At 42.3% G+C, this 13428-nt stretch overlaps 1 protein-coding gene across 2 annotated transcripts in view; it reads right to left on the bottom strand.

Moving 5' to 3' along the window:
- The window catches only part of lhfpl3 (LHFPL tetraspan subfamily member 3), a 37466-nt gene extending 28720 nt beyond the window's left edge, over nt 1-8746 (bottom strand). For both annotated transcript variants that reach the window (XM_061911976.1, XM_061911977.1), the window contains exon 1: nt 7965-8746. In XM_061911976.1, the coding sequence (XP_061767960.1) occupies nt 7965-8451 (487 nt within the window). In that variant the 5' untranslated portion in view covers nt 8452-8746. The remainder of the gene's footprint in view (nt 1-7964) is intronic.
- Between the last annotated feature and the right edge of the window lie 4682 nt (nt 8747-13428).

Raw genomic sequence — 13428 nt, 5'->3', positions numbered from 1 at the left:
GTTCTTGGGATGCAACTCAGTATTCTTCTTCCTCCAAACACGACGAGTTGAGTTTATACCAAAATGGATACATGGATGATACAGCAGAGGATTGGGAGAATGTCATGTGGTCGGATGAAACCAAAATAGAACTTTTTGGTATAAACTCAACTCGTCGTGTTTGGAGGAAGAAGAATACTGAGTTGCATCCCAAGAACACCACACCTACTGTGAAGCATGGGGGTGGAAACATCATGCTTTGGGGCTGTTTTTCTGCTAAGGGGACAGGACGATTGATCCGTGTTAAGGAAAGAATGAATGGGGCCATGTATCGTGAGATTTTGAGCCAAAACCTCCTTCCATCCGTGAGAGCTTTGAATGGTTGACCAAATACTTATTTTCCACCATAATTTACAAATAAATTCTTTAAAATTCCTACAATGTGAATTCCTGGATTTTTTTTTCACATTCTGTCTCTCACAGTTGAAGTGTACCTATGATGAAAATTACAGACCTCTGTCATCATTTTAAGTGGGAGAACTTGCACAATCGGTGGCTGACTAAATACTTTTTTGCCCCACTGTATACATTCTATATAAATGTTTTTTCAAAGTATTTCCCTTAAATATATAACTTTATTCTCTTATTTAAATATTTTTTTAGCTTAAAAAAGAAAATCACTACACAGAAGTTTAAATTATGCAGTTTAAGTCTTGGGAAAAACATATTTTTTTCAGGTAAATATGTTTTTCACAATATGTAAATTGTAAAAAAAATGTTTTTTCTGAACTATTTCAGTGTGGCTTGAATACTCGATAGAAAATAACTACAACATGTCTCTAAAATCGATGCTGGAAAAGTGCTTGTTAATCACAACAATGACTTTCCGTTTAGGAGGACCAACGTGTAGCTTTATTTTATCCTTCTCCAAATTATTGCTGCTGACGTTCTCTTTTTTTCATGCATGTAAATAACACTGTCTTAATGGCTGTAATCTTGCAAATTCAGCAGTTATAGTCTCATATGCGAAGAAAATAGAGCTTTGAGAGCAAGTTTTTTTTTGTCTGAAGAAGTGGCAGACCGGGGTGGTGGTCCCTCTCTTTAAGAAGGGGGACCGGAGGGTGTGTTCCAACTATCGTGGGATCACACTCCTCAGCCTTCCCGGTAAGGTTTATTCAGGTGTACTGGAGAGGAGGCTACGTCGGATAATCGAAACACGGATTCAGGAGGAACAGTGTGGTTTTCGTCCTGGTCGTGGAACTGTGGACCAGCTCTATACTCTCGGCAGGGTTCTTGAGGGTGCATGGGAGTTTGCCCAACCAGTCTACATGTGCTTTGTGGACTTGGAGAAGGCATTCGACCGTGTCCCTCGGGAAGTCCTGTGGGGAGTGCTCAGAGAGTATGGGGTATCGGACTGTCTGATTGTGGCGGTCCACTTCCTGTATGATCAGTGCCAGAGCTTGGTCCGCATTGCCGGCAGTAAGTTGGTCACGTTTCCAGTGAGGGTTGGACTGCGCCAAGGCTGTCTTTTGTTACCGATTCTGTTCATAACTTTTATGGACAGAATTTCTAGGCGCAGTCAAGGCGTTGAGGGGATCCGGTTTGGTGGCCACGGGATTAGATCTCTGCTTTTTGCAGATGATGTGGTCCTGATGGCTTCATCTGGCTGGGATCTTCAGCTCTCACTGGATCGGTTCGCAGCCGAGTGTGAAGCGACCGGAATGAGAATCAGCACCTCCAAGTCCGAGTCCATGGTTCTCGCCTGGAAAAGGGTGGAGTGCCATCTCTGGGTTGGGGAGGAGACCCTGCCCCAAGTGGAGGAGTTCAAGTACCTAGGAGTCTTGTTCACGAGTGAGGGAAGAGTGGATCGTGAGATCGACAGGCGGATCGGTGCGGCGTCTTCAGTAATGCGGACGTTGTATCGATCCGTTGTGGTGAAGAAGGAGCTGAGCCGGAAGGCAAAGCTCTCAATTTACCGGTCGATCTACGTTCCCATCCTCACCTATGGTCATGAGCTTTGGGTCATGACCGAAAGGATAAGATCACGGGTACAAGCGTCCGAAATGAGTTTCCTCCGCCGTGTGGCGGGGCTCTCCCTTAGAGATAGGGTGAGAAGCTCTGCCATCCGGGAGGAGCTCAAAGTAAAGCCGCTGCTCCTCCACATCGAGAGGAGCCAGATGAGGTGGTTCGGGCATCTGGTCAGGATGCCACCCGAACGCCTCCCTAGGGAGGTGTTTAGGGCACGTCCAGCTGGTAGGAGGCCACGGGGAAGACCCAGGACACGTTGGGAAGACTATGTCTCCCGGCTGGCCTGGGAACGCCTCGGGATCCCCCGGGAAGAGCTAGACGAAGTGGCTGGGGAGAGGGAAGTCTGGGTTTCCCTGCTTAGGCTGCTGCCCCCGCGACCCGACCTCGGATAAGCGGAAGATGATGGATGGATGGATGGATGGAAGTGGTTCTCACAAGTTGTGTTCTCACACTTGATTCATGGAGATAAATAGATATATTTATTTATGTATATACTGTAGAGACTGGGTTCAAATCCAGGCTCGGGATCTTTCTGTGTGGAGTTTGCATGTTCTCCCCGTGAATGCGTGGGTTCACTCCGGGTACTCCGGCTTCCTCCCACTTCCAAAGACATGCACCTGGGGATAGGTTGATTGGCAACACTAAATTGGCCCTAGTGTGTGAATGTGAGTGTGAATGTTGTCTGTCTATCTGTGTTGGCCCTGCGATGAGGTGGCGACTTGTCCAGGGTGTACCCCGCCTTCCGCCCGATTGTAGCTGAGATAGGCGCCAGCGACCCCAAAAGGGAATAAGCGGTAGAAAATGGATGGATGGATGGATACTGTAGAGATTTATGGTGCTTGATAGAGGGAGTCCTCTACTGATTGAGCTATCAATCTGGTCCATTCTTCCACTATCTTTGATTAGAAAACAACAACAAATGCTATGATTTATTCTCTTTGTTTCTTTCTCTGATGGTTTCTTTTGTCAGGAAAATATTTATATAAAACAGATTGGATATCAAGACTTTTTTTTATCCAGTTCATAAAAAAAAATAATAATAATTAAGAGATTACACCAGCTTGAAGAAAACCTGTGAGAAAATGTGTTTTAGGTGGATATATAATAACTCGATGTTTTTACATAGTAAAAAGGCTCTTTTTAAGCGCATGGTACATAAATATTCTAACTGTATTACTCATCCATTTTTTGAAGAAAATGTGTTACAATCTGGATCAGATCTGGTTTGAAAATACTCAGGTTACATTTGACCAGATTTGATTACAAAAAAAAATATTTTTTAGGAAGGGATATTATGTGGCGTATCATTGCTTTTGGTGGGGTTTTTTTTTTAGATCGCAACTGGCAGAATGTTACTGTAAAACCAAAAATGCTACCTTTTTTCCATTTACCGTAATGCACTTCAAAACCAACCGTACAGTAAAAGCATTTGCAGTTCAGCAGCCAGAATCTTACTGTAAAAATATCAGGAGTATTGTTTTTGGATTTACAGTATTTTTGGTGTAAAAACGACTGTAAATTTTACGGTCTGTCAATTTAGTCGACATAAGTGTACCGTAAAAATAAAAGTGGGACTGGTTTTTCCTCTTGGCGGCTTAATTTACAGAATGGTCAAGCAGCTTGAGTGTATCATTAAGACGAGTGAGTGTAGAGTTTGAGCAGAAAATGCCGTATTGATGTACAGTTTTTAGGTGTTCCAGTCCTTCAAATACAGAGGTAGGAAATAGCTTTCATAGAATCATGAAAGAAGTGGTTATTAAAGATAATAAAGTCAGAGGAAAAAACGAAAGTATGCCAAAGGAAATTTCTCTTAAAAATCTCACTTTCATCATATTGTGGACTACAATCAGACCGCTTGTGTCTGCAGCGATCACTTTGTAAAATATTTGTTAGAACTTATGATTTGATTAAGAAACTTTGTGTGATGCAATCAAGTTTTTTCTGTACTATATTAGTAGGCTCGGGATCTTTCTGTGTGGAGTTTGCATGTTCTCCCCGTGAAAGCGTGGGTTCCCTCCGGGTACTCCGGCTTCCTCCCACCTCCAAAGACATGCACCTGGGGATAGGTTGATTGGCAACACTAAATTGGCCCTAGTGTGTGAATGTTGTCTGTCTATCTGTGTTGGTCCTGCGATGAGGTGGCGACTTGTCCAGGGTGTACCCCGCCTTCCGCCCGATTGTAGCTGAGATAGGCGCCAGCGCCCCCCGCGACCCCGAAAGGGAATAAGCGGTAGGAAATGGATGGATGGATGGATTAGTAGTGTTTGAGAGGAGAACTATACGTAAAGAAAAGACAACAAATCGCTTTAGTTTTTTTGTGTTATTTTGTGGTAGCTACACCTAAATATAGCTACAAAGAGTTGGTTGTGCAAAAAAACTAACGTCATGTTAAGTCCGAGTAATAAATATTTGCATTGATGGTCCAATCTAACGTGTATTTGTTGTTTTTTATAACAAAAACTAAAAGCTTAGTTGTTGTGCAGGAAAACCAAGTGCTTTAATCTACATGGATGACCACATTATAGCATCTTTGGTGATATTTGTTAGCATCAAAAAAATCTCAATAGTATTAATTAAAGGCCTACTAAAACCCACTACTAGCGACCACGCAGTCTGATAGTTTATATATCAATGATGAAATATTAACATTGCAACACATGTCAATACGGCCTTTTTAGTTTACTTAATTACAATTTTAAATTTCCCTCGGAGTTTCTTGTTGAAAACGTCGCGGAATGATGACGCGTGTTTGTGACGTTATTGGTTGGAGGGGACATATTAGCCCAGCACCACACACGGTTAAAAGTCGTCTCTTTTCATAGCATTATCACACAGTAATTTGGACATCTGTGTTGCTGAATCTTTTGCAATTTGTTCAATTAATAATGGAGACGTCAAAGAAGAATGCTGTTGGTGGAAAGCGGTGGATTGCAGCTGTCTTTAGCACCGAGACACAGCCGGTGTTTCTTTTTTTGTTGTGAAGCTTTAACACAGAGCGGTCAAGCGAACATGTTTCTTTACGTCAACCAGCATGTTTTTGGATGGGAAAATTGTGATATTAAGTCGGCTCTTACCGGAGACATCAGTGGATTACTGGACCTCCTCCTGCAGCAGCTGTCAAAAAAGGCAGCTTTGAGCTTGGCTCCTCCATGGCTTCCATCAAAGACACTGGCGTTAACGGCAGCCATCCGACTTTGAGGTATGACTTTACAATCTCACTAAAACACCATTAAAACAATAAGCAGATAAGCGATCTCCCAGAATTATCTTAATGAATGTGTCTAATTACATCTGAAACGCTCACACTGCTGCCGCCCGGAGCCGTCGCTTTTTCTTTTTTTTTTTTTTGGTGCTTCACTCTAACTTTCCTTATCCACAAATCTTTCATCCTCGCTCAAATTGTGATTTAAGGTCCAAGCTTACATCACACTCAATTTTTTACTGCATGCCTCTGGTAAGTGCCGGAGTGAGAAGAGGTTTTAAAATAATTAGCGCTTGCTTACTTTTACCGCATGCCTTTGGTAAGCGCAGGAGTGAGAAAAGGTTTTGAATTAGTTAGCGCCCCCGCGGCTATTCAAAGAAATACGGTAAGAGCTATTCAGTAGGATTTAAGGTCCAAGCTTATATCAAACTCATATTTTTACTGCATACCTTTGGTTAGTGCCGGAGTGAGAAGAGGTTTTAAAATAATTAGCGCATGCTTACTTTTACCGCATGCGTTTGGTAGGCGCAGTAGTGAGAAGAAGTTTTAAATTAGTTAGCGCCCCCGGAGCAATTCAAAGAAATACGGTAAGAGCTATTCAGTAGGATTTAAGGTCTGAGCTTACATCACACTCAAATTTTTACTGCATGCCTTTGGTAAGTGCCGGAGTGAGAAGAGGTTTTGAAATAATTAGCGCATGTTTACTTTTACCGCATGCCTTTCGTAAGCGCAGGAGTGAGAAGAGGTTTTAAATTAGTTAGCGCCCCGGCGGCAATTCAAGGAAATATGCTAAGAGCTATTCAGTAGGATTTAAGGTCCAAGCTTATATCAAACTCATATTTTTACTGCATACCTTTGGTAAGTGCCGGAGTGAGAAGAGGTTTTGAAATAATTAGCGCATGCTTACTTTTACCGCATGCCTTTGGTAAGGGCCGGAGTGAGAAGAGGTTTTAAAATAATTAGCGCGTGCTTACTTTTACCGCATGCGTTTGGTAAGCGCAGGAGTGAGAAGAAGTTTTAAATTAGTTAGCGCCCCCGCGGCAATTCAAAGAAATACGGTAAGAGCTATTCAGTAGGATTTAAGGTCCAAGCTTATATCAAACTCATATTTTTACTGCATGCCTTTGGTAAGTGCCGGAGTGAGAAGAGGTTTTAAAATAATTAGCGCATGCTTACTTTTACCGCATGCCTTTGGTAAGCGCAAGAGTGAGAAGAGATTTTAAATTAATTAGCGCCCCGGCGGCAATTCAAGGAAATACGGTAAGAGCTATTCAGTAGGATTTAAGGTCCAAGCTTATATCAATCTCATATTTTTACTGCATGCCTTTGGTAAGTGCCGGAGTGAGAAGAGGTTTTGAAATAATTAGCGCATGCTTACTTTTACCGCATGCCTTTGGTAAGCGCAGGAGTGAGAAGAGGTTTTAAATTAATTAGCGCCCCGGCGGCAATTCAAGGAAATACGGTAAGAGCTAATCAGTAGGATTTAAGGTCCGAGCTTACATCACACTCAAATTTTTAATGCATACCTTTGGTAAGTGCCGGAGTGAGAAGAGGTTTTAAAATAATTAGCGCATGCTTACTTTTACCGCATGCCTTTGGTAAGCGCAGGAGTGAGAAGAGGTTTTGAAATAATTAGCGCATGCTTACTTTTACCACATGCCTTTGGTAAGCGCAGGAGTGAGAAGAGGTTTTAAATTAATTTGCGCCCCGGCGGCAATTCAAGGAAATACGGTAAGAGCTATTCAGTAGGATTTAAGGTCCGAGCTTACATCACACTCAAATTTTTACTGCATACCTTTGGTAAGTGCCGGAGTGAGAAGAGGTTTTAAAATAATTAGCGCATGCTTACTTTTACCGCATGCCTTTGGTAAGCGCAGGAGTGAGAAGAGGTTTTAAATTAATTAGCGCCCCGGCGGCAATTCAAGGAAATACGGTAAGAGCTAATCAGTAGGATTTAAGGTCCGAGCTTACATCACACTCAAATTTTTAATGCATACCTTTGGTAAGTGCCGGAGTGAGAAGAGGTTTTGAAATAATTAGCGCATGCTTACTTTTACCGCATGCCTTTGGTAAGGGCAGGAGTGAGAAGAGGTTTTGAAATAATTAGCGCATGCTTACTTTTACCGCATGCCTTTGGTAAGCGCAGGAGTGAGAAGAGGTTTTATATTAATTAGCGCCCCGGCGGCAATTCAAGGAAATATGGTAAGAGCTATTCAGTAGGATTTAAGGTCCGAGCTTACATCACACTCAAATTTTTACTGCATGCCTTTGGTAAGTGCCGGAGTGAGAAGAGGTTTTGAAATAATTAGCGCATGCTTACTTTTACCGCATGCCTTTGGTAAGGGCCGGAGTGAGAAGAGGTTTTGAAATAATTAACGCATGCTTACTTTTACCGCATGCCTTTGGTAAGCGCAGGAGTGAGAAGAGGCTTTAAATTAATTAGCGCCCCGGCGGCCATTCAAGGAAATACGGTAACTGTTTCTTTGACAGTTAATTTACTGTGAAATACTAATAGAAAGCTATTCATTGCTGTGAAATGTTATATTTTGTACAATTTGATGTGTGCAAAAAATACTGTTATACAGTAAAAACCTGTTTGTTTTTTTTTACAGTGCATATATACAATCTGGATCGATTTGAAATTCTGATCACTAGATTAAATCTTTGTATTTTTTTTTTCTGAAGTGATCTATATCTGAGTGTGTGCCCGAAGTGGATCGTTGTGGGCTGAAGCCCCGCTCCATCCGCATCTTACCTGCAGCCAGCTGCATCCAGCCGCAGATCTTGTAGACGGTGCCGGTGCTGCAGAAGAAGAAGAGGGCGAAGCAGCCAATGCAGCTGAGCACCAGCGCCATGGACATGCCGATGAAGAAGGAGGCGGCCTTGAACGCACCGGACGGGATGCTGGAGAACTCTGCGAAGCTGCCCTGGCACGTCAGGTCCCGGGACAGGCCGCTGCCGATGCAGTAGTGGAAGAGGCCGAAGTAGCCGGCCTGCGGCGTGTCGGCGCCGTCTCCGATCCAGTAAGGCTGGATGAAGCACACCACGTTGACGATGGCGAAGAGGATGGTAAAGATGGCCCAAAGCACGCCGATGGCGCGGGAGTTGCGCACGTAGTTGGTCTGGTAGATCTTGGCTGCCTCCGAGGCGGGGAGCATGGTGCCAGTGCTCGGACCACCCGGGACCATCCTCCTCCTCCGGGCGGACTGAAGGTACTCGAACCCCGGGAGAGACGCTCGCATACACCGCCGCTGTTTTACACGCCTCCTTTTTTTTTTTTTTTTTTTTTTTTTTTTTTTAGTCCAGCATGACTTCCTTAGCTCTCCTCGCCGCCTGCGTGGACGCTGCGTCGTGCTTTCCTCTCATCTCTCGGCAGAGAAAAACTGTTTTGCAAAAATAAAACATATGCAAGCAACAGCGTGTGTTTGCAAGTAAAAAATAAAATTAAAAATGGCTCTCCAAGCAGAGTCCGGGGATGAGCACTGCCCACTGAAGACAGCCGTGGATAATTCAGGGCTAACCCACATCCCTTTTAATCCCCGTCTGACGTGGAGGATATTATACTGTGCGTGTGCGTGTGCGTGTGCGCGTGCGATACAGAAATAGATGTGAATATATTGCTCAAAATGCTCACATTTCACATAAACTAATACACAATGTCATTTATTGAAATGTATTAGATTTTACATGCTTTTTTCACACAGCAACGTCAGAATTGAATAATAACGCCTCGATTTTTCTAGGGATATTAAAGGAAATCCATCCATCCATCCATCCATCATCTTCCGCTTATCCGAGGTCGGGTCGCGGGGGCAGCAGCCTAAGCAGGGAAGCCCAGACTTCCCTATCTCCAGCCACTTCGTCTAGCTCTTCCCGGGGGATCCCGAGGCGTTCCCAGGCCAGCCGGGAGACATAGTCTTCCCAACGTGTCCTGGGTCTTCCCCGTGGCCTCCTACCAGCTGGACGTGCCCTAAACACCTCCCTAGGGAGGCGTTCGGGTGGCATCCTGACCAGATGCCCGAACCACTTCATCTGGCTCCTCTCGATGTGGAGGAGCAGCGGCTTTACGTTGAGCTCCTCCCGGATGGCAGAGCTTCTCACCCTATCTCTAAGGGAGAGACCCGCCACCCGGCGGAGGAAACTCATTTCGGCCGCTTGTACCCGTGATCTTATCCTTTCGGTCATGACCCAAAGCTCATGACCATAGGTGAGGATGGGAACGTAGATCGACCGGTAAATTGAGAGCTTTGCCTTCCGGCTCAGCTCCTTCTTCACCACAACGGATCGATACAACGTCCGCATTACTGAAGACGCCGCACCGATCCGCCTGTCGATCTCACGATCCACTCTTCCCCCACTCGTGAACAAGACTCCTAGGTACTTGAACTCCTCCACTTGGGGCAGGGTCTCCTCCCCAACCCGGAGATGGCACTCCACCCTTTTCCGGGCGAGAACCATGGACTCGGACTTGGAGGTGCTGATTCTCATTCCGGTCGCTTCACACTCGGCTGCGAACCGATCCAGTGAGAGCTGAAGATCCCGGCCAGATGAAGCCATCAGGACTACATCATCTGCAAAAAGCAGAGACCTAAGTATATTAGTTATTAAAGGAAATGAGATGTTCTTATTCAAACGGGGATAGCAGGTCCATTCTATGTGTCATACTTGATCATTTCGCGATATTGCCATATTTTTGCTGAAAGGATTTAGTAGAGAACATCCACGATAAAGTTCGCAACTTTCGGTGCTAAGAGAAATACCCTGCCTCTACCGGAAGTCGCAGACGATGACGTCCCATGTTTGATGGCTCCTCACATATTCGCATTGATTTTAATGGGAGCCTCCAACAAAAAGTGCTATTCGGAGCGAGAAATTGACAATTTCCCCATTAATTTGAGCGAGGATGAAAGATTCGTGTTTGAGGATATTGATAGCGACTTACTAGAAAAATAAAAAAAACGAGTTAAAAAAAAAAACGCGATCGCATTGGAACGGATTCCGATGTTTTCAAACACATTTACTTGGATAATTCTGGGAAATCCCTTATCTTTCTATTGTGTTGCTAGTGTTTTAGTGAATTTAATAGTACCTGATAGTCGGAGGGGTGTGACCACGAGTGTGTTGACGCCAATGTCTCAGGGGAGTCGACGGCAGCTTCATGGACGGCCCAAGCTCAGCTTTTCTCCAGTAAGAAGCGACTTTTTAACCACAAATTTCTCACCGAAACCTGCTGGTTGACATTTGGTCGGGATCCATGTTCTCTTGACCGCGCTCTGATCCATAGTAAATTTTCCCCTCTGTGAATTTTAAACAAGGAATCACCCTGTGTTTGTGTGGCTAAAGGCTAAAACTTCCCAACTCCATCTTTCTACTTTGACTTCTCCAATATTAATTTAACAAATTGCAAAAGATTCAACAACACAGATCTCCAAAATACTGTGTAATTATGCCGTTAAAGCAGACAACTTTTAGATGTGTGTGTGTGCGCAGCGCTCATACTTCCTAAAAACGCGTGACGTCTTGCGTACACGTCATCATTACACGACGTTTCCAAGACAAAACTCCGGGGAAATTTTAAATTGTAATTTAGCAAACTAAAAAAGCCGTATTGGCATGTGTTGCAATGTTAATATTTCATCATTGATATATAAACTATCAGACTGCGTGGTCGGTAGTAGTGGCTTTCAGTAGGCCTTTAAACAAGTGGTTCTCAACCTTTTTTCAGTGATGTACCCCCTGTGAAAATTTTTTTAATTCAAGTACCCCTTAATCCGAGCAAAGCATTTTTGGTTGAAAAAAAGACATAAAGAAGTAAAATACAGCACGATGTCATCAGTTTGTAATTTGTTAAATTGTACAACAGTGCAAAATATTGCTAATTTTTAGTGGTCTTTCTTGAAATATTTGGAAAAAAAGATATTAAAATAACTAAAAACTTCAAAATAAACAAGTGATTCAAGTATAAACAAATATTTCTACACATAGAAGTAATCATCAACTTAAAGGGCCCTCTTTGGGGATTGTAATAGAGATCCACCTGGATTCATGAACTTAATTCTAAAAATTTCTTCACAAAAAAGAATTTTTTAACATCGTCCAGGTTCAAACACTGATGACATCTATTAATCAGACTAGAAGCAATTAAGGAACCATGCAGAGATATAGTTGAATTTTGCTCATGAGGAAAACGCATGGCGCCGCACACTTAGTCACAGTCTCACCCTACGCTCTGAGGTTCTGCTCCCGCGTCCCTCTTTTTATTCAGAGTTACATAGAACTCTGAATAAAACAAAGATAACATCTGTGGCTGAGGCCACCCCTCAGACAAGAAGTTTTGTCCTTGCATAGATTAGAATTTTGATTGATTGATTGATTGATTGATTTATTGATACTTTTATTAGTAGATTGCACAGTACAGTACATATTCCGTACAATTGCCCACTAAATGCTAACACCCGAATAAGTTTTTCAACTTGTTTAAGTCGGGTTCCACGTTAATCAATTCATGGTACAAAAAGTCTAACTTCAGCACAATAGCTAATAACTAAAGCAACATATTTTAAGCATACTAAAGTTAGTGTGATAATATGTATACATATTTATTCTAACACATCAATATTTATGGAACATGTCCACAAAAAATCTAGCTGTCAACACTGAACATTGCATTGTTACATTTATTTTCACAGTTTATGAACTTAGATTCATATTTTGTTGAAGTATTATTCAATAAATATACTTACAAACGATTTTTGAATCGTTGCTATTTTTTAGAATATATATTTTTTTAAATCTCACGTACCCCTTGGCATACCTTCAAGTACCCCCAGGGGTACGTGTACCCCCATTTGAGAACAACTGTATTAAACCAAGAAGAAAACTTCATTACCCAGAATCCTCTACGAACGATGCTTCAATGTGATTGGTGCGTGACGTAAAGTGAAGAACACGCGAAATTCTTCTTCTGTTAACTTTTTGGCTAGCTTAATATTGTCTCCGATATTTGTCACTTAAACTTTTTTTTCCCGTACTGACTTAAATTAGCGCGTTTGTTCCAAATTCTATGTTGTCAGTACCTGTTTGGTTCGCTTTTGTACTGAACTTCCGGTGACGTTTTGCGTCGCTGTTCAAGTAGTTTAAACCTACATATTTAAAGGCCTACTGAAAGCCACTACTAGCGACCACGCAGTCTGATAGTTTATATATCAATGATGAAATATTACCATTGCAACACATGCCAATATGGCCTTTTTAGTTTACTAAATTGCAATTTTAAATTTCGCGCAAAGTATCCTGTTGAAAATGTCAGTATGATGTGATGTCTCGGTCTGTAGCGGACATTTTTTTCCAGCCCGATCCCAGCTATAAGTAGTCTGCTTTAATTGCATAATCACACAGTATTCTGGACATCTGTGTTGCTGAATCTTTTTCAATTTGTATAATTAATAATGGAGACGTCAAAGAAGAAAGATGTAGGTGGTAAGCGGTGTATTGCAGCTGCCTTTAGCAACACAAACAAAGTCGGTGTTTCCTTGTTTACATTCCTGAAGGTGAAGCTTTAATATGGAACAGAGCGGTCAAGCGAACATGGTTCCCGACCACATGTCAACCGGCAGGTTTCGGTGAGAAAATTGTGGTAATAAGTCGGCTCTTACCGTAGACATGAGCGGAGCTTGCGCCGTTCCTCCTGCAGCTGTCTAATACAGAACATTCTTTATTTAAAAAAAATGATTTTACATTCATTTTTCACACAACAGTAACATCAGAATTGAATAATAACACCTCCATTTTTCCACGGATATTAAACAAGCAGGAAAACTTCATTACCCAGGATGCTCTACAAACGATGCGTCATTGTGTTTGGCCGTGCGTGACGTAATGTGGAGAACACGCAAAACTCTTCCTTTGTTAACTTTATGGCTAGTTTAGAACTATAGAAAGAGAGCTATAGCATGTTAAATATGTATGTTTTTTTTTTTGCAAATATATTTTATTAGATTTTACGGTTAAAATTACATTAAACAGTCATACTTTGCTCACGCCAACCCTTCATACAGGCACACATCCACTCATACACACTCACATACACATTTGAGGAGAGAGGTGCACTCGAACTTTAACAACTCAAGGTTTACAGTATAGAAATTATAAGAAAAGATACCCAAATAATGTGTATATATATATATATATATGTATATATATATATGTGTGTATATATA

This window comes from Nerophis ophidion, linkage group LG10 (genome assembly GCF_033978795.1).
Source record: "Nerophis ophidion isolate RoL-2023_Sa linkage group LG10, RoL_Noph_v1.0, whole genome shotgun sequence".
Taxonomy (NCBI): domain Eukaryota; kingdom Metazoa; phylum Chordata; class Actinopteri; order Syngnathiformes; family Syngnathidae; genus Nerophis; species Nerophis ophidion.
Note: the sequence above shows the minus strand (reverse complement) of the source record. Positions and strands in the feature narration are given on the sequence as shown.